This window comes from Monocercomonoides exilis (assembly GCF_001643675.1).
Source record: "Monocercomonoides exilis strain PA203 chromosome Unknown scaffold10-1930038, whole genome shotgun sequence".
NCBI classification, from domain to species: Eukaryota; Preaxostyla; order Oxymonadida; family Polymastigidae; genus Monocercomonoides; species Monocercomonoides exilis.
In genome coordinates this window covers 1628058-1652645 of record NW_027150555.1, presented here as the reverse complement: position 1 = coordinate 1652645, position 24588 = coordinate 1628058, and the positions used below count along the sequence as shown (strand labels likewise).

At 37.4% G+C, this 24588-nt stretch overlaps 5 protein-coding genes across 5 annotated transcripts; 2 read left to right on the top strand and 3 right to left on the bottom strand.

The window, feature by feature from the left end:
* Window positions 1-5: 5 nt before the first annotated feature.
* On the top strand, window positions 6-2196 carry MONOS_12471 (putative SUN domain-containing protein 1/2). Its single transcript, XM_067865095.1, has 3 exons — window positions 6-289; window positions 343-1437; window positions 1527-2196. The coding sequence occupies exons 1-3, from the start codon at window positions 266-268 to the stop codon at window positions 2010-2012; spliced, it is 1605 nt and encodes a 534-aa protein (XP_067732173.1). The 5' UTR covers window positions 6-265; the 3' UTR covers window positions 2013-2196.
* A 153-nt stretch (window positions 2197-2349) lies between these two features.
* MONOS_12470 (uncharacterized protein) lies at window positions 2350-4793 on the bottom strand. Its single transcript, XM_067865094.1, has 5 exons — window positions 4724-4793; window positions 4527-4624; window positions 4096-4456; window positions 3172-4022; window positions 2350-3033 (listed from the first exon to the last, which is right to left on the bottom strand). Exons 1-5 carry the CDS (start codon window positions 4764-4766, stop codon window positions 2530-2532), a joined length of 1857 nt encoding a protein of 618 aa, XP_067732172.1. The 5' UTR covers window positions 4767-4793; the 3' UTR covers window positions 2350-2529.
* Window positions 4794-4835: 42 nt separating this feature from the next.
* MONOS_12469 (putative cilia- and flagella-associated protein 20) lies at window positions 4836-5909 on the top strand. The gene is made up of 5 exons (XM_067865092.1): window positions 4836-4934; window positions 5028-5188; window positions 5245-5325; window positions 5401-5635; window positions 5712-5909. Exons 1-5 carry the CDS (start codon window positions 4850-4852, stop codon window positions 5717-5719), a joined length of 570 nt encoding a protein of 189 aa, XP_067732171.1. The 5' UTR covers window positions 4836-4849; the 3' UTR covers window positions 5720-5909.
* Window positions 5910-5969: 60 nt separating this feature from the next.
* On the bottom strand, window positions 5970-8673 carry MONOS_12468 (WD repeat-containing protein 1). The gene is made up of 5 exons (XM_067865091.1): window positions 8635-8673; window positions 8369-8581; window positions 8153-8303; window positions 6871-8057; window positions 5970-6733 (listed from the first exon to the last, which is right to left on the bottom strand). The coding sequence occupies exons 1-5, from the start codon at window positions 8651-8653 to the stop codon at window positions 6357-6359; spliced, it is 1947 nt and encodes a 648-aa protein (XP_067732170.1). The 5' UTR covers window positions 8654-8673; the 3' UTR covers window positions 5970-6356.
* A 246-nt stretch (window positions 8674-8919) lies between these two features.
* On the bottom strand, window positions 8920-22901 carry MONOS_12467 (uncharacterized protein; the record flags this gene model as incomplete). The annotated part of the gene is made up of 3 exons (XM_067865090.1): window positions 8920-22379; window positions 22441-22524; window positions 22898-22901. 3 exons carry the CDS (start codon window positions 22899-22901, stop codon window positions 8920-8922), a joined length of 13548 nt encoding a protein of 4515 aa, XP_067732169.1.
* Window positions 22902-24588: the final 1687 nt, after the last annotated feature.

Genomic DNA, 24588 nt, shown 5'->3' with positions numbered 1-24588 from the left:
GTTGTTTTTTCTTTGAACTATTTTGATCAAACCCAAAACTGTGCAATTATTTTTTTATGTTTTCTGGAGACGGTGAAATAATACAGTCAAGAGAAAGGTTTAAATATATTTCCAAAGGCGTTTTTTCAATGTTGCATTTTACATGTTTTTCTGAACATTTTATACGTATATTTTCAAATAATTGCATTTCAAACATTTAAATAAATATAGCTACAGACCAAAGCACTCAAAAGATACAAGATTAGCTGTTCAAAAACGCGGAAATATGATAACAGAAGCTAAAACACCAGTTTGTTTTTTTGCTTTCAATATATTGTTATAATGTCTTATAAAATTGTTAAGACACGAATGAGAGAATTGCAACATAATTCTGATCAAAATGTGAATTTACAGTTAGAGGAACAAATGATAGATGAGTATCCGCTTGAACATCCAACAAAATCAGAAAATTCACCAAGTTTTGATCCAATTACTGAAACTTTTTCATCTGCAAGAAGTAGATCATCAACAAATACTCCAGAAGTTGAAACTTCAATTTCTGTTTCGCCATATCTTTCTCCTCTTCGTCCGGTTTCTTATTCTCCAGATGATTCTGATCCAACTGCGTCACCAAGACCAATATATGCTGTCCCAGATATTGAAGAAGATTCTAAAGGAGAAAGGAAGCAGAAACAATCACAAGGATTTTTTGCTAAGCTTCGAAATCTGTGGCACCGCAATGATAAACAGTCAGCAGGTAAGTTGCAACATCTTCAGAAAGAATTGGTTAGGAGAGATAATACTCCAGAGAAAGATTTCTTCTTGAATAAGTATTGTGTTGGCCCTGCTGTTCGATGTGCATCGCGTAATATGTTTTTGAAAATTCTTCTTTATTTTACTATCTTCGCGTTCGCTTCTTCTTTCTTCGTTCTTCCTGTGGTGTTTTCTGAGTTGAGAAAAGATCAGAGCAAAGAATGGCTACAAACACAAGTATTACAGCCAAAGATGGAACAAATAAAAAGAAATTGGAATTTGAAAGGTATTTTCAAAAGGCAAAAGCCAGAAGGGAAAGTTACAGAAGAGATGTTTAAATCACTTGTGCAGAATTTTACTGAACTGTATGAACAAGTTCGAAAGATGAATGAAACTAAAGACGAAGAAATAACATTATCAGAGACAGAAAAGCAACAGGTTAGTGAAATCGCAAAGGAAGTGCACGCTCAACTTGCAGTTGCATCGGAAGGAGAAAAGAAAGTCAATCTTGCAGCGCTTACGTGGCATGCGTTTGTGGAAAGCCACTCGAAGTTGTACGAAGAAGGAAAAGAAGAAAAAGAAAAAACACAAACATCATCAAATGCGAATGTTCATCAACAAAGCAACGAGGCAGATGAAGAAATCACTTTTATTTCAAGGAAAAACAACAACGAAAACCGATTTATCCCTGATATAGTATTAAGCGTATGACATTTATTTTCTATTCCAATGAAATAAATACAAAATTATTTTAATTTTTTAAAACTTTTTTTTAAATATTTTTTAAACATTAGCCATCTCCACTTTCCATCGGTGGCTGCTTGGCGCTGTCTGGGCAGAGGAGCGGGCTGACAGTTTCTCTTTCTCAGCCTTCTCACGTGCAATCCGTCGCCATTGGGCATATCATCCCTCAAACAGCATCTGATGTGAGTTCTGCTCCTGCAAACTTCACAGCAACGTGTCTGTGCCACGAAAGCACGAGAGGGCTGGGGAGCTGTGGAGTTGGAGAAGACAGAGGGAATATCAAAGAAGTGATGCTGCAACAACAGCAGAAGAAGAGCTTTGGCAAAAGAGGCATCACACGGGTGTTTGAGGAGGAAATCATTAGAGGTATCTACGATGCGAGAAAAGGAGGGTTTCAGACATTCACATCAGAAGCAGCATCGAAGTTGAAGTGCGACTCTGTTCGCTTTAGGTTCTTGTCGAATCATGGGCATCCCAACTACACTTGTATTTATCGTGTGCATGTTTACCAGCCAGATGCAAATAAAGCTCAATGATAACATTTTGCTTTGCTTTGCTTTGCTTTGCCTTTCTTTTTAATCTCAATCTTGTAACTCTTTTGAAACATCAATATTTACTCTTTTTTATTTTTGTAAATTCATTTCACGAACTATTTTATTTTTTTGTTTGTTATTCATTTCAAAAATAAGATTGTGCTTTGTTCCGAAGGAATAAAATAAATTAACCTCGCTTTTACGATAATTAATAATTAAAAAAGAACAAAACAATTGCTTAAGATAAATGTGATTTATTTCAATTAAGTATTTTTGCAGTCTTTTTTTTTTTTTTTTTTTTTTTTTTTTTTTTTTTTTTTTTTTTTTTTTTTTTCTGATCAAATACAACGCAATATTTTTTTCTCAAATAAAATGAACTCCTGTTTGATAATTATGTTTAAGTTTGAATATTTTTTATGAAATATCTTTAAAATTTTTTTGTGAAATGAAGTGAAGTGACAAACAAACAAATAAATAATAAAAATACAATTAAAATCATTTATTTTCATTTCAAATAGCTTCATTCATCATCAGATTCGCTCCCTTCATCCTCTGAATAGCTTCCTTCATCGCTGTATCCGCCATCGCTCTCATCATCTTCATCGCCACTATCATAACTTTCACTTGACATTCCCTCAGATCCTTCTGATCCTTCCGATCCTTCTGAATCATCATCATCATCATCATCATCATCACTATCACCACTGTCATAATCTTCACTGTCATCTTCTTCATGCTCCCCTTCGTCCAACGAGCGTGTTTTTATCCCCATTTTTTTCGTTGCCTTTTCCAAGTCGTGTTCAGAACGATATCTCTTCTTTGGAGCCATTTCCTCTTCTTCATCTGCCTCTTTTTTCTCTTCTTTTCCCTTTCCTCCTTCTTCTTTCTTTTTCTTCATTTCCTCTTCTTGGATTTGCTTGGAGCTTTTCCAGCGCCCGTTCATTGGATCTGAATCTAATTGTGGAAGGAAATCCAAAGAAGAAGGCAAAAAGGCAACACTGGTTTGCTTTTGCCCCAAAAAGAACTTTATTTTTTAGCAAATGAAAAGAAAATACGATGTTTATTGTGTCAGATACAAACATATTTAGAAATAAATAAATAAATAAACAAAAAAGATGAATTTTTATAACATCCACACAAAATAATAGAAAAATACACAAACCTTATGACTCACTTTCATCTTGCGCAGATCATACACATAAGTGTATCTTGAATAGCCCACAGCAGCAAGCAGCGGAAGCGTCGGGTGCGCAATGATCTGTGTGACAGAAGCACTTGGAGAGGGAAGCGAATAAGCCGGTTTCTTTGTGTGTCTCAAGTCAGCAACGTAGATGTGACCATCGGCATTGCTGAACATGACGTGGTGCTCGTTGTGGATGTACGGTGAAAGAGGGTAGTTGTCGCTGGAGGACGCTGCTTCTTCTTCTTCGTCTTCATCGATTTTACCTTCCTTTTCATCTTCATCTTCATTGGAATCATCATCGCTGTCTTCATCATCTCCACCCTTTTTCTTTTCATCATCATCCATCTTTTTCTTTCCCTCTTTCTTCATCTTCCTCTCCTTCCTTCTCTTCGCCTTCGTCATTTTCGAGCACCTTCTCTTCTCTGCATCGTCTGCTGTCCAAATCCACTGCTCAATGTGATCCGCCGGAAAAGTCAGGCTTGTCAGCGCTGCTCTGCCAATCTTTGTCATAAGCACAACCGGCCGCCTGTCCACCCTCGTGTCATACAGAGTGAACTGCCGCGCTTCTGTGACTGCGCCGATGATGCTCGCCTCTCGCGGCTTGTAGCGGACATCAGAAAACGGAAGGTTTCTGCGCAGATTGTACGAGTCGTTCGGGAGATTCCTGGACTCAAACAGAATTGTTCCTTTGGAAGGCTCCAACTTGTCCTTCCCGTTGGCTTCCTTGAAATCCCAGACTTTCAACGACGTGCGCTTTCCGACAGTCACCACACGAAGTTCTCTGGAATTGTAAAAAGATGCAAGATCCACTCTTCCTCTTTTTATGTGAGCTAAAAAAAAGAATGAATATATATATTGAAATTCAGTTTCATTTTCACTTTTTCATAAATGAACTCATCAAACGTTCTGTCATAAATGAAAGCAATGGTTCGTTGTAAGTTGGAAACTTTAATTTTTCACCAGTATAGTAATCTAAAAGTTTGTGTGTGTGATTGATTTCAAACAATCTCAAAACCCCTTCAGTTGTTGCACCAAAAGCACAATCTGGCAATGAATCATCGCTAAAGGACAATGACTTTCTCAGTAGTTTAGTCGGCAAAGCTGTTAAAGAAGTGATTCTTCCATCTTTTCTTGAAAATACCCCAACTCCATATCCAGAAACTTCTGATTCCTCTGTACTCGCTTTCATACGTCTTTCACTTTTTGTTTTTCTCTCTGGAAGTTCGTACATTTGAACTATTGTTTGACCTCGTGAGCATAAAATCTTATTTTATTCAAAGATGAATCGAAAATAGCATCAAATATAAAAAAATGTGGCTAATTTTAAAGCAAACTCTATTTCCACAAGTGAGCGGTTCCAAGTTAGAGATAACAGATTTTTGCAATTGATAACCGAACTTATGATTTTCGGTAGGAGAAGATGGAACGACGCCTATTGCAAAGTAGAAAATTTAAAAATGTCAGTCCAAATTTGGAGATCAAATTACAAAATTGAAAAATATTTTATAGTAAAACAAAATAAATAACAAACACTTGAGTAATCCTGTTGAATCTCCAACAGCAAGACGAAACATAAAAAAAGTCCAAATAAAAGATAACTTGTGGTTCGCATTTTGATCAAAATTGTTTACGGTAAAGGGTGTAAGACCGTTTGAAAATGTTCAAAACTACGTTCCAATCAGGCTTTCTTTCAATATTGTACTCAATTGGTAGCAAACCACTTGCAATCTGGGGACAGCATGGTAATAAAATGATTTTAATTTCATTTAATTTATTCGAACTATTTGCAATATCTTATAAAATTATTTATTTGTGATGATTCGTTTGCTAAATAGTTGAAAATGGACATATAAAGCGTATAACAGATCCACACATTCAAACTTCTGTTATCGAAATTATTGGCACAAACGTGGCGACATGTTATATTACTTGTCCTGCCGATCCTGCAAAAACTCTTGGAATCAAGCTTCCATTCTTGGTGATGATTATTAAAAATGTATTGATTTGATGAATTATTTATTATTCTTAACCATAGCTTGAAATAATTTTCAGATGAAGAAATATTTCTCTTTTGAAGTTCAAGTTCTTGATGATAAAAGTATCAAGCGTCGTTTCAGAGCAAGCAATTATCAAGTATTGCTGAATTTATCCTTTCCTTTTTTCTAATAAAATTGTGGTGTTTTTTTTTATTATATTTGAATCAAATAGAGTGCAACTCGTGTAAAGCCATTTATTTGCACAATTCCAATGAATTTAGATGATGGCTGGAATCAAATTCAATTCAATCTTTCTGATTTCACAAGAAGGGCATATGGTACAAATTATCTTGAAACTCTTCGCGTGCAAGTTCATTGCAACTGCCGTCTGAGGAGAATCTACTTTTCTGACAGACTGTATTCCGAGGAAGAGCTTCCAGCTGAATTCAAACTTTATCTTCCAACAAGTGTGCACCTATCTTTATTTTTTCATCAATTTATAAATTTATTTATTTATTTTTTCGTTTTTATTTTTGATAACAGAGGCATAAGAATTTAAGTCTGGGATTCAATTCAACGAAAATCAATTCTTCCTACATTTTTTCCCCAGACCCAATTCACCTCTCCTCTTTAATTAATTGTATTGTTTTTTTATTTTCATTTTACACTTTGTTCTCTCTTTTCTTCATCCACATGTAACAAACTTGATTTAAATACTTTATCACAAATCAGAGTGCGAAATTAATTTGTTTAAAAATTTCTGTCAAAATGCTAATGAAATAACGAATGTTTCAGGTTAAAGCAATGTATATGATTTGAATTATTATGTTTAAGATTTATCTTTTTTTATTTGAAAGTCGACAAAACATCGTGAAAAATTAAAATATTAAAAAGGAGATGTGAAAATTAAATAAACTGACCAACAAAGTCAAAAACCTCATTGCGTTGATGCATAAAAAGTTTTCAGTTGGTGTTCATTCATGTGGAATGGATAAACAACGAAAGATTATTTAGTAGCTTTGAACAGAAAACTGACAGGTTAAAAAAACACAGTATTAAAAATTACATTATCGTCACATTATTAATCACTAAACAAACAATAACATCAAGAATTCTCAAGAAAATGAACATGAATCATTTTCTTTGATTTCTTGATAGAGGAAAGCATGGGAAAAACATCAAAGAGAATTACGCAACAACCCACTTTCTAATAACGCCATCTGCACCGCTTGTAATAATAGAGGTGTTATTCAGCCACTTAGCACCAGAAATGCCCTGGGGAGCATGGCATCCAACTTGCTTGATGAACTTCTCCTGATCGTTCACATCCCACACAAATATCTGGCAGTCAAGGCCAGCCGACAGAAGCCTCGTGTTGTCAGGTGAGAAGGCAACAGCAGCCACACGTGATGTGTGCAGAAGGAACTGCTCATTCAGATCAGACACATCTGTGTCACATAATTTTCCAATGCAAATGAACCTGTCGCGCGCTGCTGCAAACATTGCACCGTCTGATGATAGAGCAACTGCTGAAACTGCACCTGCGTATTTGCCCTTTGATTTGGCTGTTGAAATTTGAAATGAAAATAAATGATAAAAAATAGAGAATATCAGAAAGAGCAAATTTGTAATCAATTTTTTTGAACAAAATGATCAGATTCGAATATTTAATATTTAATAATAATAATAAAAAAAAACAAACCATATTCAACAATCTTCTTCTCTTCGGCTTCAAACTTCCAGAAGTGTACAAATTGGTCTGATCCTCCAACAGCAAAAATGTTCTTGCTCAGCTGTGAGGCCATGCATGTCACATTGTAATCAGTCGGGGCTTCGCAGATTGGAGCGGCAACATCAGCCTCGTTTGTGCTGCACTTCCACACTGTAATCTTCCTCTGGGCAGCGGCAACAACAAACTCACCTTCAGACAGAAGCGCAAGTGACTGGGGCATCTCAAATGGCTTCTTGACAGGCTTCACTTCTGCAGCAGCAGCTGCTTTCGCCTCTTCAGTCTGCGAAAACACGATGTTTCCTTCCATTCCGAGTGTCACCATCGTCGTTGGTGTAGCAACAACAGCACACAAAGGCTGCCCTTCGTGCTTGTATCCAGCTTCTCCCGCAAGTGATCCAGCACGCTCGTTAAACTGAAGTGCTTGCCCGTCGATTGACGCAGACACAAAGTTCACACGATGTGAAGATTCATCCTCGTGCGACTCGCCTGATGGTGTTGCTGAGGACGATGCTTCGCTTGAGCCAGCTGGGCGATGCACAACATCCAAACCTTGAATGGGCTTGTTGTGCCCGCGAATAACCTTCACTGGGGTGAACACGTCAGTTACACGAGGATCATACACACACAGGTCTCCACGGAGAGTGGCAACAACAGCACCGAGCGTGGTGAATGTGCAGCCAACTGGCGTGTCGCAGAGCTCTGGTGTTTCTCTCGCCTTCATTGTTGACACACACTTCTGTGTCTCAACATCCCACAGCTTCACTGTCTTATCTGCAGAGCACGACAGCAGCGATTTCCCATCCAACGAAAAGCCAATTGAAAAGATTGATAATTTGTGCTCATCTTCGTTGCTCATCTCGCACTTCTTTGTTCCCTCAACACCATCATAGATGCAGATTTTTTTGTCTCCTCCTCCTGTTGCAAAGATCGACCCATCTGGAGCATATTCAACAGTGTTGACAAATCTTGTGTTATCTCTGTTCGAGTGATCAAATCTGAATGGAGGACCTTTATAAAAATTCGTGAGCATATCTTCACCACAAGTTGCAAGACGATATGGACGAGTTTGCTTTATTGCGCATCCCTGAACTCTGCTTGTGTGTCCAGATATCTCACCTGTACTTGAACCAGAATCCCACATCCAAACTTCTGCTTTGCTGTTCAACAATGTTGAAATAATAATCAATGAAAAAAGAAAATGAAAATTATTTCTATAAAAAAGACAAAAATCGAAAAATAAGGAATTACAAACGTGTCTTTTCCATCTCCAACAACGCAAATACGTTTGCTATCTTCTGTCCAATCGAGATCAAGTACACCATTTGAGAAACTCTTTTTCTGATATTTCACAATATGTTCGACTTTATTGACCAAATCCCAGACCATAACATTTCCCTGAGAATCTACAAACGTAAAATTTTATTAAAGTTATAAAATATAAAAGATATCAAGAAAATAATTTTTATACCAGCTGAAGCACAGTAATAACCACTTGGTGCGATTCTTCCCACGGTAGTTTTTGCACGATGTCCTGTGAAAATGTCCGCAATCATTGGATCAGCAACATTCCGAATGACTATAACATTTCCAGAGGCATAGACGATTTCATCACCTTTTGGGCTATGTGTCAAACGAGTTGGCTTTCCTCGTTCTGTGTTTGGACCAGGTGCATAAACCGAATCTTTTAACAAAAACACAGTTTATAAATCACAGTCATAAAATAATGTTTCAAACTTAATGACAGAGATGACATTTGTATATTTTTGTATGAGTATGATCAGAGACCATATTTCGCTCCTATAAATAAATATTTCATTTTTCATTTCGCAATAAAACAACAAAATGTCTTTTTAAATTTAAAACATACGATAAAAATAACATATAAAATAAGATTTATTCGTATTTTGTAAAATTGCGCAAAAATTTGGAAAAATAAAACTAAATATAAACATAACATAAACATTTTTCAAAAAAATCAATAACAACATAATTAGGTTTTTTAAGTTTCAGAAAATCCGTTCAACTAAAAGAAGTGTTTTGCTGAATTGTCTGAGATATTGCATTTAATTCTATTTGAGCGGCAGTTGCCGTTATATCATCAATAGTCTGGAAAAATGCATCCATTGCTTCATCTTTTGTTGGCTCAATCGTTTCTGTTGTCTCCGATTCAGCTATACACAGCGTTCTTGTGATTGTCGGGTGGCTGCCTTCTCTGCTCTTTGCTTCTGCTTCTTCTTCTTCTCTTTTTTCTTCTCCTTCCATTTCTTCTTCTTCTTTAGCTTTTCCTTCTTCTTCAACTGATTCAATCATCTCGTTGCTTGCTTCATTCAATTTCGAATGAGTATTCGCATCGCCCAACAAAGAATCCGAAGCTTGTGAAGGAGAAGGAAGATCCGTTGAAGGTTTTGAAAGAGAAGAAGAAGAAGAAGAAGATGATGATGATGACGACGACGAAAGTGACATCATCACACGCACAGAAAGAGAGCGAAGTGGAGAAGGCGATGAAGAAGAAGCTGCTGTTGTTGCTGTTGTAGCAACAGAGAAAGGCGTCGAAGGCGTCGAAGGAGAAGGAAGAGGGGGAGATGGATGCGGCGAAAACGTCTCAAACAGCTGATTCACTTGCGATGCTGATATTGCTGAGGCAGAAGAGCTCAAAGAAGTTGAAGATCGGTCTGTGAATGCATTGTCAGCTGTTTGAGAAATATCATTTGGCGAATGCTCGTTGGAGGAAGAGGAAGGAGTGTCAGCAGCCGGAAGAGGAGAAAGAGAGAGAGAAGAAGAGAGATGCCGAGAAAACAGAGGAGTTGATTGGATGGGCGTGAATCTGTTTGACTTGGTTGTTGACAGCTTTCTGGGAATTGGTGAAGAAAAAGCATCGGGTGATGGAGAAGATGATGAAGCTGTTTCATTTTGAGAAGAAGCCAGTAATTCTTGTGAGTTTGAAACTGAATTCTTTTGGGGAAGACGAAGAGGAGGTACAAGCGGAGGAGGAGGAGAAGGCGATGACGAGGAATGAAGCGAATGTGGGAAAATGGGGGTAGCCAAAGACGGTTGAGAAGCATACGAGGAAAGGCTGTGCTGAGAAATGTTTGATGCACCGAAGAAATGATCAGTTGAAGGCGAGCAGAACGAGGAATGGCCAGCAAGGCGTCGGAGAGGCGTGGAAGTGTGCACCGATGCAACAGAGCTTGGCGAGTGGAGAGAAGGCAAATCGTCGGATGTTCGGATTGAATGAAAAGAATGAGGAGAGTGAGGAGAATGAGGAGAATGGAGCGAGTGAAGAGAAGGAGATGCGTGCAGTTCGTATTCCACTTGGCGCAGTCTGTTAATTGCAGCAGAAGAGGAAGGAGAACGAGAAGGCGTCAGCGAAAACAGAACTGGTTTTGAAGGAGATGGATTGGAGTTTGACTTGGAGTTTTGATTGTTATCGTCTTTGATGTTTGAATTGCTGAGTATTAAACTGGGTTCTCCTTCAAATGAAACAGAAGATAAGTTTTTCGCTTCGTTTCCATCTTTTGCTTCCGTTGATGTTATTTCTTTCTCTGTTTTTGTTGAATCTCTTTTATCTTCATTTAACATAAGAGAATCCTCTTCAAACTGCGAAACGTTGATTGTTCCTTCGAGCAGTCTCATAACTCCAGCAGTGGCATAGCTTTCCATGTTGTCCATCACGACATCGCTTTCATCAGAACTATCTTTGGTTGATTGACTCGCACTTGTTTCTTCTTCATAATCATCGTCTTCTTCTTCCTCTTCCTCTTTTTTTTCTTTTTCTTTTTCTTTTTTATCGTCTTCGATTTCATTTTCGACTTCCTTTGGATCCTTTTCATTCTTGCACTCATCAATTTCTCCATCCTCTTTCTCAAAATCAGACTCATTTGATTCATTGAAATTTTCACTTTCTTTATTGTTATTTGCTCTTTCCTCAACAAGATCAATAATATCGTCACTCAAAATACAATCATCCTGTTTCTCATCTTCAATTTGATTGCTGCTATCAAATTTGTGAATGTCAATCAAAGGACTGCCTGTCTGATCGCGAAGCAATCCCCAAACGTCCATCGAATTCTCCTCATTTGAACAATGAATAGAAGCATTACTATCATTTTTGTCATCCTGTAGCTTTTCGTCCTGAGGTTGCTCTTTATGTTCATCATCAAAATGGAATTGTTCATCCTCAATTTCTTCGTCCTTTTCGCTTTTTCTGGATGATGAAGAAGAAACTTCTTCTGTTTCTTCTTTAACTTCACTCACTTCTTCAGCTATTGGCTGTTGTTGTGGTTGCTGTTGCTGCTGTTGCTGCTGTTGCTGCTGTTGTTGTTGTTGTTCAATAACTTCTGTTGAATAAACTTCAGGTTGTAAAATTTCATCCTCTTCTTTGACATCCTCTTTCATTTCCTCCTCTTCCTTCTTTTCAGGCTCCTTTTCGCTTTCCATTTCTGTCACTTTATTTTCCTTTTCCTTGTTAGACTCATGCGATCGCTGTGAAAACACATCTTCCCACGCCTCCATCAGCTCATATTCTTCATCCCCAGTCTGATTTCCATTCCTATCTGTTTCGCTCTCCTTCAGTGAATGTGTCTCTTCATTCGCCCATTCTGCCCCTTTCTTCGGCGCTGCCTTTGCAATCTCCTTCGCGATGCTGTCTGTGAACCACTCGCCCGGCGATGGCAGTGTGACTGATCGACGGAGCTTCTGCTGTTTAATCTTCTGCGTTCGACTCAGCGATGGCGTGTGCGTCAAAACAAGCTGCATCAGCAGCGAATCGTCTTCATCGTCTTCAAGATCGTCATCGCTGCTGTGCTTGTTCTTTAATTCTCCTTCAATGGCTTCATCAAAATCTTCCTCTGCATCGTCATTGCCATCATCATAAACTCCTTCTCTTTCTCCTTCTTCCTTTTCCTCTTCGTCCAAATTACTTTGATAACTGAAAGGAGTATGAACAATCTCACTTCTGCTTTTTGTTTCGTCTTCATCTCTTTCTGTTTGAATATTTTCATCTGTCACATTTTTCACGCCTCGCAATTTGTTCGTATCTTCTTTCTCTGCCTCTTTTTCTCCTTTCCCCCAAACAACTTTTTCGTTTGAATTCTTTGGATGCAAATCAATTTTCACTTTGTTGCTCTTTGTTGGCTTTATTTCATTCTTTGTCGTTGAATTTCCTGCACTTTTGTTGTCAGAGCTGAGATTATCACTTTTCTCCTCAGCTTCTTTATCTTTCTCTTCTTGTTCTTGACTGAAAGTTTTTTGAATCGGAGAAAAAGCAGAGTTCGAATGATGAGAAAGCAGCAAATCGCCTGCATTTATTTTCGAAGGCTGTTGAATGTCATTTTCTGTGTCTTGTTTTTGCCATTGATCAATTTCGTTGAAATCTTGCTTTTTTGCGTTTGAAAAGCTTTTTGGTTCTTCTTGTTCTTCTTTTGAACAATTATTGCTTTCATTCTCAGTAATTGGAAAAGTACCTTTCTCAAATGGCGAATTATGTTCGAAATTGATATTGACATTATCCGAAGAATTTTCCTTTTGTCTTTTCTCATCTTTGCTTGCTTCATCATTCACATGCGTATTTTCTTTTTCTTTTTCTTTTTCTTTTTCTTCTTCTTCTTCATATTGCTCTGGTTTATCAGCAAGCTGTGCTGGATGCAACGCAACTGGAGAATGGAATGGAGATTGATAATTCGATGCACTTTCTCTGAGCTGAGAAGAAGCAGCAGAAGAAGAAGCAGATTTAGGTTTTTTATTGATTTCAGGAGGGATTTCACTTTGAGATTCAGATTGCAAAGGAGCCGATACAGCTGGCTGAAGATGAGAAGCAGAAGCAGAAGTGGAAGTGGAAAGAGGTGTTGAAAAGCTTCTCTGTGAAGGAATTGAAACTAAACCAGGAGCTGATGTTTCTGGAGCTGGTGTCATTGAGTGAGTGCAATTGAGAGGAATTCCATTTTCCAGTGAAGATTCGATTTCTTGTGGCTCTTTTGCAGCAAGAGATGACTCACTACTTTTCAAATGAGATGGAAACAAGGTTGATTCAGTTGTGTTGTTATCATTTTGAACATCAATGTCACTGGATGTTGGAAGAAGAGAATTGTTCGTTTGATTCTGATCTGTTGGTTGAATATCGTCAATGTTTTCATCTTCCTTCGTTTCTTTCGATTTATCTTCTTCTTTCGATTCTTCTTCAAGTGGCAAGTTTCCTTTTTCAGATTGTTCTTCTTCTTCATTCAAAAGTTTATTATTTTGAACTTCATCACCCAGCACTTCAGTTATCGAAACTAGTTCTTCAAACTCTTTTTGTTCTTCTTTTTCTTTTCTTTCTTTTTCTTTCTCATCATCTTGATCTTTTTCAATATCTTCTTCATTTTGAGAATCCTTTTCCATTTCTTTTGGTTCATCTGCTTTAAAGTCTTCATTTTTCATTGAAGTTTCGATTGAATTATCAATTTGATATTCTTCTAAATCTTTCATTTCATCAGCTGAAGTTGATGCTGTTTCATTCTTTTCTGAATTCTGTTTTGAATCATCAACATCTTTTTCTTTCGATTCATCCTTTTCTGACCTCGTTGTTTCGTTGTCTTCTTCATCATTTTCATTCAGATTATCATTTTGTTTGATTTCTTGTTCTTCAACAATATCTTCTTCCTTTGAATAATTCTTATTCGCATGGTTATTATTAACATTCTCAGTTTCCTTATTAGTTTCTGAAGTTAAATCAGTTTCCTCTTCTTCTGATTCAATGACAGAAACACTTTGATTCTGCGGATAGTCCATTGCCTGCTCAACTCCACATTGATCGTTTTTTTCTTTCAAAGACTGTTCATCATTAACATCATTTTGGCTATCAATATCTTCTTTTTCTGATTCGTTTGAAGCATCTTTAACTTTTCCAGTGTTTTTGTTCGTTTCTTCAAAATGTTGAGGATCTTGTTCCATTTCAGCTGATTTCTTCATATCGCTTTCAATTTCTGATTCGTCTTCTCGTTCAGAATCTTTCCTTTTATCTGCTTCTTCATCGTTTTGATAATCATCTTCATCATTTCCTTCCCCTTTCTCCATCTCTCTCTTTTCTGTATCATCTTTTTCTTTCTCTTTTTCATCTCTTTCACTTCTTTCCTCATCTCCCTCATCCTCCTTTTTATCTTTCTTTTCATCTACTGTTATTTCACTGTTTTCATCCTTTTCATTATTTAATCCATTTTCTTTAACATATTCATCCATTTCTGGTTCCTGTGAACTAACATTATCATTCTCTTGATATTTCTTCTCTTTCGAATCTTCTTCAACCATCGAGTCACTTTTTTGAGAATCTTCTAAAACTGATATTTCCTTTCTTTCATCTTTTTCATCCATTTCAGCTTCCTCAGAACATTTGTCTTCTTTTTCAATCGAGTCTTCATCTTCACTATATGCTTTACCATCATTTTCAAGATTGGTTTTACTTTGGCTCACAGGAATGTCAATATTGTTGTCTTTTTGCGATTCTTTCTCTTTCATATCAACAAACCCATTGGTTGATGCTTCACTGTTATCAAATGCTCTTTCTTTTCTATCTTCATTATTTGCTCCTTCTTCGCTTTCATCAGAGCTTTCTGTTTTCTCTTCATTTTCAATTTGTGCTTCGCTTTCTGCAACTTTGCCATTCTCTGATCGTTTTTCATCCAGTTCTTCTTTTGAACCTTCCTTCTGTTGAATATTTATATCGCTCTTTTCTTCTTCTCCTCCTCCTTCTTTCGAATCATCTTCAAGCTTGTTGTTTTGTTCATTTTCTTTTTCATTTTTCGCTTCTTCCTCTTGCTCTTTTTGATTATCTTCACTATCATGTGCAGCTTCAATAAATTCTTTGATTTGATCATTTTTTTCTTCATGGCAAGCTTTTTCTGCATTTTCTTCTTCTTCATTGCTTACAATATCTTTTTCAATCTCTTCTTCTTTTTCACTTTCACCCTTTTCTTCTCGTTCTTGTTCGTCATGATCACATTTTGAATGCTTTTCATCTTCCATTCTTTGTTCATCTTCATCCGTTGCTCTGTGATCTTCTTCTTCTTTCTCATCTTTTTCTCCTTCTTTACAATTTTCTTCAGTTTCCTTCAAACTTTCATCACCTTCTTTTTCATTGTTCTGTTTATCTTTTCCAGTTTCTTCAATGTCTTGTTTAATTTCCTTCTCATTTTCATCATTCTGCTTAATTTCTGTGCCTTCCTTTTCTCTTTCTAGTTGTCCTTCTGAATGATTTTCGCTTTCATTGCTCCCTTCTTCAACAGAAACTTCTTCTTTTGTGATAATTGTATCTTTTGTTTCATTATCTTCAGCGATGTCTTCTTTTTCATCATCTTCTTTACCACAATTAACATCCTCATTATCTTTTTCTTCCGATTCACTCCCTTCTGACATTTGGCTTTTTTCATTGAATTCATCATTTGATGCTTCATTTTGTACCGCAATCGACGGAGAATCAGAAGTTTCTTCCTTTTCAGATAGAATTGAGCTTGTTTCAGTGATACTGCCTTTTTTCTCTTCTTCACATTCTTTTCTTTCATCTTTGATCAGTTCATCTTCCTTTTCCATTCCACTTTCAACTTCTGCTGTTGAAGTGTTTTCATTTTCTTGCTCATCTTCAATTTCAACATTCTTTTCATTCGACAATTCACTTTGAGCTTCATCTTTTTCACTTTTCTTTTCATTGTCACTGGCTGAATGCATACTGGCAACATCTTCCTTCTCATCTGAATCTTCTTTTGACAATTTGCATTTCTGTTTATTATCTTGTTCATCAACTTCAACATCTTTTTCTTCTTTCTTGTCAGTTGTTGCTTCTTCTGATGGCTCTGACTTAATTTGACGTTCATCCTCTTCCCGGTTAAAGATTGGTTCTTCTGTAAACTTTCTTTTTTTCATTTCTTTTGCTTCGGTTTCACCGTTAAATGCATCTTCCACTGGCTTTTTGTCAGCTTCTTCTTCTTCTTTTTCTAATGATCCATCATGTTTGATTGATGCTTCTTTATTATTATTCAGATTCTCTTCCTCATTTTCTCCTGTCTTTTCTTTTTCCATTGAGTCATTGTTTCTTGACTCTTCAGTTGCATCATTATTTTCAATGCCTTTTCTCTCATTTGCCTTTTCATTCAACACTCCCTCTTCTTCATTTCCCTCTGAATGAATTGATCCTTCCTCGTCTCTGCTGCTGTATCCCCTTCTTTCGTTCTCCTTCAAAACATCACTTTCAGTCAAAACAAAATCAGATGGCTGATCGTTGAAAAGGTTATCTTCTGGCTGATGTAACAAAAGAACTTCATTTTCATTCAAATCAGATTCATTGGAATCACCTTCATTTGAGTCCTGTTTCTCTTCCAATGGAAATTGCTCTATTGAAGAATTCTCTATCAAAACAGAATCGCTTTCAACATGTCCTTCTTTTTCAATTTTTTTCACAGACAAATCACTTTCTTCTTTTTCTTGTTCATCTTCTTCATCATTTGCATCATCGTCGTCATCAAGTTCATAACGATTTTTCGCTTTTGGTAAAGTTGTATGTGATATTTCATTGTTCATTGAATCACTTGGAGATAAAGCAGAAATGTCCTCATCATCAGATTTATCAGCTGTTGTGTGAGTGAAGCGGTTGGGAGATATCAACGGAGACAATGAAGGAAGTGGAGAAGGAGGAGAAGGAGAAGGAGGAGAATGAGGAGAATGAGGAGAATGAGGAGAAGGAGGAGAAGGAGGAGAAGGAGGAAAAGGAGGAGAAGTTAACATTTCATCAGATTCGGTTGTGTCATCAGGTTCTTCTGACAAATGCTGAAGAACTGATTGTGATGAAGTGCTTATTGAATGCGGTTGAGATGCAGATTGCGAAGCAGAAGAAGGCATATTTTGAGGAGTTGATACAAAAGAAGAAGGAGCCATCAATTTTGAAGGAGAATTTGACTGTTGATGAGAAGGAGAAAGAGGAGGAGAAAGAGGAGGAGTTGAAGGCGGTGACTGAAGAAATGCAGTGTCCAAATCATGTGATGAAGAAGGCAATTCTGCTTCATTTTTGCTCTCTGTAGGAGTTGATGGAACAGATGGTGGAGTGGATAAGAGCGAAGAAGAATCAACTGGAGATTGAATTGGAGGAGGAAGAGGAAGAGGAAGAGGAAGAGGAAGAGGAGAATGAGGAGGAGAAGAAAGAGAAGGAGAAGAAGGAGAAGAAGGAGGAGAAGGAGGAGTGAGAGGAGGAGGGGTTAAAAGAGAAGCATTAGGAGAAAGAGAATCAATTGCATGTTGATGCAATGAATCCGTTTGCGATGGCTGCGAGGAATAAGGAAAAGGTGGAGAAAGCAAAATAGGAGATAAAGGCGATTCTGGCAATGCAACAAGAGATGATGGAGGAGGAGAAGGAGAAGGAGAAAGAGGTAAAGAGGGAGGTGAAGACAAAGGAGGAGTAAATGAAGTTGGAGGCAATGGTGGCTCCTCAAGTTCTTCAGAATCAGATAAAAGTGCTATTGAGCTTTCAGAATTCTCTTCAAATGGCAAAGGAGGAGGTGAAGCAAGATCCAATGAATCTTCTTCCATTCTGCTTTTCTTTTCATTTTTATCTTCATTCTCTTCCTTTTTGTTCGATTTGTCTTCTCCTTTGCTTATTACTTGATTTGTTGGAATGCCAATGTGCTGTTCTGAATCAACTGCTTCGATGTCACTCTTTCTTTTTTGCTTCTCTTCATTTTCGACTTCTTTTGTGTTTCCATCCAGTTTTTCATGTCTTTCACGAATTCTGCTCAGAAGAATAGCACACAATGAAGGATTGTGCTGAGGTGAAGAAGAAGAAGAGGGAGATGAGGAAGGCGATGAAGAGAAAGAGGAAGAAGGAGAAGAAGAAGAAGATGCCAAAGAACGCAGCTCATTCATGTAGCGGTTCTGCTGCACAATCTGCCGAGGAAGTGGCGGAATATCATTGGAAATGCTATGCTTTGCAGGAGATTGAAGAGCATTTGAAGAAGAAGAAGAAGGAGAAGGAGAAGTTGTAGTAGAAGATGAAGATGAACGTAGAGGTGAAGGATTATGTGTATGTGCCTTTAAGTGATGAACAGGAACACGAGGTGGAGGTGGAGATGAAGGTAATAACGATTGTGTCTTTTGTGATTGTTGCTTCGTTAATCCAGAAATTGTTGCGTTTTGATCAGATTTTTGAATTGGCGTTTTGTTTGGGCTTTCTTTTTGGTAAGGTTCTTCTTTTGTTGGCTTTGGTTCTTTGCTATTTTCTTCGAAATTGTCATTTTCATCATCATCGTCATAATCATCATCCAATGGTGGGATTGGAGGTGGAGAAGAAGGAGAAGGAGAAGAAGTGGGTGGAGAATGTGGAGTAAAAGGAGAAGACGGATGAGAGGGAGGAGAGGGAGGAGAGGGAACTGGAAATAAAGGAAAAGAGCTTGATGAAGGAGACTTTGCGATGAAAGGTTCACTTAAGTGATCAATTTCTGTGTTTTGAGAAGAAATCTTTGGTGAATTAGATGAAGACAGTAATTGTTCCGAATGATGAGGAGAAGAAGAAATAAATACATTATTCTTCGTGACACTTGGCGAAAATGGTGAATTTGTTGAAGAATGATAATGATAAGACAAAGGAGAAAGCAGAGGCGGAGGCGGAGGTGGAGGCAGTGGAAGTGAAAGTGGAAGCGAAAATGGAAGTTGTGTTATTTTTTCCCCATCTGATTTGGAAGCAAGTGAAACAGGAAGGAAATTCGAAGAAGCAGAAGCAGAAGGTTGCGATGGCGGTGAAACAGAAGAAGTTTCATTGTCCTTTGTTTGTGGCTCTTCTTCTTTTTTAACACCTTCAGAAATGAATTTTCCGGTTTCATTGCTTATCTGTAACTTCTCTTCATTCAATTTCTCTGAATCTTTTGCTTCAAATTCCTTTTCTTCGCTTTCAAATGGCTGAGGCGGAGTTTCCAATTCAGTTGCATCTGAATCTGTTGATGACAGCGATGGTAAAGAAAGCAAGCTGTCGTCTTCATCTAGCAGCGTGTTGTCTTCTTTGTTATTTGTAGAATCACCTTCATCTTCTTCATCATCTTCTTCTTTTGCTTCGCTTTCTCGTTTCTCTTTCTCTTTCTTGTTTCTTTCTCCTTCATCCTTTTCATCATCAGCTCCAAGTTCTTCATTCTGAAGATCTTTTTGTTTGCTATCTTCAGAAAATTCTGGAGCAGAAGGCGGAGAAGGAAGAGGAGAAATAGGTTCATATAAAGACGATGATGAAGATTGTATTGAAGGTGCATTTGATGAATTCTCTTTAATATCTGAATCTTTTCTTTGTTCCTTGTTTTTCGAAGAAGAAGAAGAGGAAGATGAAGAAGAAGTTGGATGAACTGTTTTGTTGAATAAAAGCTGAGGTCTGTTTTGAGAAGGCAAAGAATCAGCATCTTGGACAGGTTTATTATTCAATGGAGTTTCTTGTTTTTGTTTTGAAGGAGTTTCAATTTTTGTTAAAGACAATGCTGAACCTTCCGTTTTGACATCTTCTTTCTCAGAATTTGAATTCATTTGCTTCGAAACTAATAATAATTCACTTTTTTTCATCTCGACCTCATTCGAAGGAATTGAAGCTGAAGCAGTTAAGCCTGCTTTTTTCACTGAAGGATCGTTTGCATTCATTTCATTCTGTTTGACAGGTTGGAGTCGTCCAAAAAGCGAAGGACGCGAAAAGGAAACAGGAACCGAATCGTCATTTGGCTGTGAAGAAGTCGATTTTTTGCTATTCCTTTCATTTTGTACAGAACTTGATGGAGAAGAAGGATGAGGTGTTTGACGTGATAAGAGCGGAGCAGAAGATGAAGTGGATTGTTGTGGTGATGGTTGAATAGAAGGTGTGTGAATGGAAGGCAGGATGGATGAAATTGACTGAAGTGGCTGTGTTTCTAATGAGGTGGAGGAAGAGGAAGAGGAAGAGGAAGAAGGAGGAGAAGGGAAAGAAGAGGAAGAGGAAGAGGAAGAAGCAGAAGAAGGTTGTTGAGTGTGTTCTGAATGATGATGTTTTCTATGATGAACATCTTGTTGCTTCTCTTTCTTTTGATTTTTGTGTTTATGATGTTCTTTTGGAATTGCTGATATTGAAGAAGAAGAAGAAGAAGAAGACGGAGGTTTTTCCGAAGAAGATGAACTTTCAGAAGAATTCTTTGAAGAAGAACGATGATGATTGCTTTGTTTGTGAGGATGATGATGTTGATTATGTTGATGATGAAGATGATGATGCGAAAGACGATGTGGTGAAGTGAGTAAAGACAAAGACGACTTTATTATTTGTGCTTCTTCCAAAATGCTTTGTTCATCCTCTGTTTGTGAAGGGGGTGGGGAAGAAGAGCTGGCATCTGAAGCAGAAGAAGCAGAAGAAGCAGAAGAAGAGGGAAAGATGGAAGAAGAAAAAGAGGAAGAAGTAGAAGAAGAAGAAGGTGAAGAAGAAGATGATGACGACGAAGAAGAAAGAAATGAACTTGATGAAGAACCAGAAATGGAAGGCAGATACAAATCAGAAGGCAGTTGTTGATCTGTCTGAAAAGAAGAATACTTTTCAAAACTCGAATATTGCTCATCTTTTGGCAAAATAGTTGAAAAAGAACTTTTTTCATTCAAAGGCTTTGTTTTGCTCTTTTCCTTATTCGGTAAACTTCTCTTGCCATTGAGATGCTCATTCCGATTATGAGAACTGTGATGATGATGATGATGATGATTGTGATGCTGCTGATGCTCCTGCTTTTCTGATTTATCAACTTTTGCTTCATCAGATGGCTTTTGACTTTGCTTCCCTCTTCCTTTCAATGACTTCACGTTTTCCTTCTCTTGTTTTTGAGGCGAAGGAGACAAAACATACGAAGATACATTACCCGACCGATGCAAAATAGAAGACGGCTGCAATGGAGTTGAAGGAAAAGCCAAAGAATTCTCATTTCTTTTCGTCGTTGGCAGCGCAAATGGAGGCAAAGTGTGCGAAACGTGGTCAAAAAGCGAGGTGGAAGCGAAATGCGGAGAAGAAAGAGCGTTTTCGTGGTGTGGCGGAGACGGGACGATTGAAGCGCAAAGCGGAGGCTGCTGAAATGATGTTGTGAGTGAATGCGAATGAGAAGGTGAATGAGAAGGTGAATGAGAAGGTGAAGTGATTGGTGTGCGGAGAGGTTGAGAACTGAATGAATGAGAAGAAGAAGAAGAAGAAGAAGAACGAGGAGAAGAAGAGCGAGAAAAAGAAGGTGAATTGGAAATGGATCTCAAAAGAGATGAGACAAGAGGTGATTGCGACCTTCTTCGTTGTGAGTTCTGTGACAGCCTTGGAAGAGATGACGAACGAGCAGAATGCGAAGTGAATGAATCCAAAGGAGAAGGAGAAGGAGAAGAAGGAGAAGTTGAAGAAGAAGAAGAAATAGGAAAATTAGCATTTTCAAAGCTTTGCCTGAAAGATTCAGCAAAGGAAGCAGGGGTTGCTGGGAAGTCGAAAGGGCTTTGAGAACGAGGTGAGAGATAAGGTGGCTTTGTGGAAGGAAGCGAGCTCTTTCGGCGCTTCGAGCGAGAAGGCGAAGGAGTCGAAGGCAGAAACACATTCGAAGATGCCTCGTTCAGTTGGATTAGCGAGGACGATGGAGAGGAAGAAGAAGAAGAAGAAGGTGAATGAGAAGAAGAGGAAGAAGAAGAAGAGGAAGAAGAAGATGACGTTGCCAAAGCCAAAGGCGGTGGAGGCAGATGTCTGAGGAGCGATCTGCCTCGCTCTGTTCGTGTTGCCTTTAGCGTTGTTGGAGGAGTCGATTCAACAGGAACCATGTCTGGATGCTGAGTGAATGAAGAATTCAAAAAGGAAATGTCGAGGTGCTGTGCAAAAGACGCGGGAACAGTGGAAGAATTTGCAATGTGGATGTTTTTAGGATTCATTTGCTGTTTTGATGATGATGATGATGAAGATGAAGGAGAAGCGGAAGAAGAAGAAGAAGAAGAAGGAGATATATGAGAAAACGAAGAAGTGAATGGAATTGCAGGATTCTGCTGCTTTCCATTTGCATATTGAGAGTGTGTTAAATATGGAACATTGGTTAAAAATGGACTTGATCTTATCCCTCCAATGTTTTCGTTTGACTCCACATTTGCCTCAATATCCTTTTGAGGTTGGCTCATTTCCTTTGCCTTTATTCCTTTTCTCTGTCTCATTTCCTCATCTTGAAGAGCTCTATCAATTACTAATTCCATCTCAGATGCAGGATCCTGCGGATATTCTTTATTTTCGGAAACAAAGCTGCTCTTGCTGATGCTTGATTTTTTTTTCGATAAGTGCTTTGATGGTTTACTCTTTGAAAAATCTTCGTAAATTTCCTTTCTTTTTATCTTTTTTTGTGTATGAATGATTGTACTGCTTTCGCACAAAGGATCAGAAATGTGCTGATGCTTTTTCTTTTTTTGTGAATGGTCATACTCAGTTTCTTCAGCAATAAAAGCTACATCTGCAATAACTGTTTCGTCCTTTTCTTTATTCTCTTTAAAATTGAAAATAAAAAATAATTTTGGAGAAAAGATTGCAATGAACTCATTTCAAACGCTTGTCTCTATCTTTGGCTATTTGTCTTAAGCCTGAGAGTGTTCTTTTTCTGTCGCCAGGCTTTGGAAAAGTCAAAGACGATTCTAAAAAGGAAAATTAATTTTAACGCAAATAAAATGCAAAAATAATTCATACCCTTGATGACAATTATTATTTTTCAATTTTGTGTTATTCAAGTGAAAAGTATTTAACAGTTTTGAAAAAAAGTTTAATTAAAATAATTGTTCAAAAAAATATTGTAAACTTCACTAGAAAGCGAATGCTTTGTTATAGTCCGAGGGTACACGAGTTTGTTTTCCTTACTCATCTTTCTGAAGACAGATTTTCAGGAATTACTGCTGAAAATTCGAATCTAATTCAAAAATATTAGATTATGGTTCTAAAAAGCCATCTTATCGTTATTTTCATAATTTCAAAAAAGAGAGAAAAAAATAAGAAGAGTTCTCTTATTCTTACGCATGACTGTTCAAAACCAAAAATAAAACTTTGATCTTGATATTTTAAAAATTGATTTTAAAAAATGTGCCAAACAAAAAAATTTTTAAAAAGAAACGAAAAAAGAAAGAGAAAAACATCAAAGACAAAATATCACATAAAAATGTTAAAGAAAGTATGCAAACAATAAAAACTGAAAATAAAAATCTAAATCTTTAAAATATGAATTATTGAACTTTTTCCATTGTAGATTTTTCTTTGTTTGACGAAGAATTTTCTATAACTTCCAAAAAATGAGTAACAGGCCAAAATGTGGCAATATTTTTGTACAACTCAACGTGTGTCAACTCCTTTGAAAGACAGCTCCATCTTCATTGTTAAATTTTTAAATGGAATAAGAAATTTATAAGGAATAAATAAGTAAATAGATTAATAAATAAATAAATAAAGTGAAGATAAAAGAGAAGATGCAATTTTCAAACCTCCTTCTCAAGTTCAGAGCCAAATCGATGACAGTCACGTCCTTTTTTATCTCCTTCTGGCCTTGGCGCAAACATCTTCCCTGTCAAAAATATTGAAGATGGATACAATCAAATTGATATTTGAGAGAAATTTCAAATGAAAATTAAATATAAATTCGCTTCCAATCAATAACAATAAATAAAACAGATGAAAATAACAGAAAAAAGTATTTAAAAATAATCACATTTATTCATTCAATCAATAGTTCATCAACTCATCTCTTTCCCTCCTCTCTCTCTCTCTCTCTCTCTCACTCACACACACACTCTCTCTCTCTTTATCTGTCTCTTTCTCTTTCTCTTTCTCTTTCTCTTTCTCTTTCTCTTTCTCTTTCTCTTTCTCTTTCTCTCCTCCCTCTCTCCTCCCTCCTCTCATCCACACCATCTGCTGCACAAACACCGTCTCGCTGTCTGTTATCCTCGCCATCACCACACAGTCTAATTCAGGAAAATCCCATCCCTCTTGCAGAAGCTGCACTGTGCAGGCAACAGCCACTTTGCCTTCTGTGAACTGGCGCAGACGGCTGCTGAGGAGAAGAGGAGCGATTTTGGAGTGGACAGACACGGATAAGATGCCCTGGGGATGGAAAGAGGAGAGAGAGATATAGATAGATAGATAGATAGATAGATAGAGAGAGAGAGAGAGAGAGAGAGAGAGAGAGAGAGAGAGAGAGAGAGAGAGAGAGAGAGAGAGAGAGAGAGAGAAAAGGGAAAGAGAGTGAGAGAGAGAGAGATAGAAAGAAAGAAAGAAAGAAAGAGAGAGAGAGAGAAAGTGAGATATAGATAGATAGAGAGAGAGAGAGAGAGAGATAGAGAGAGAGAGAGAGAGAGAGAGAGAGAGAGAGAGAGAGAGAGAGAGAGAGAGAAAAGGGAAAGAGAGTGAGAGAGAGAGAGATAGAAAGAAAGAAAGAAAGAAAGAGAGAGAGAGAGAAAGTGAGATATAGATAGATAGAGAGAGAGAGAGAGAGAGAGAGAGAGAGAGAGAGAGAGAGAGAGAGAGAGAGAGAGAGAGAGAGAGAGAGAGAGAGAGAGAGAGAAAAGGGAAATATGGCATAAAAGAACATGAAATAATAAAGTTGATAAAATTGAAAGGCATTTGATAAATAAAAACATCAAAATATAATCACATTTCTCACAAATGCATCCGAATTTCATCAACACTTTTGAAATAAAATACCATATTTTCCCCTT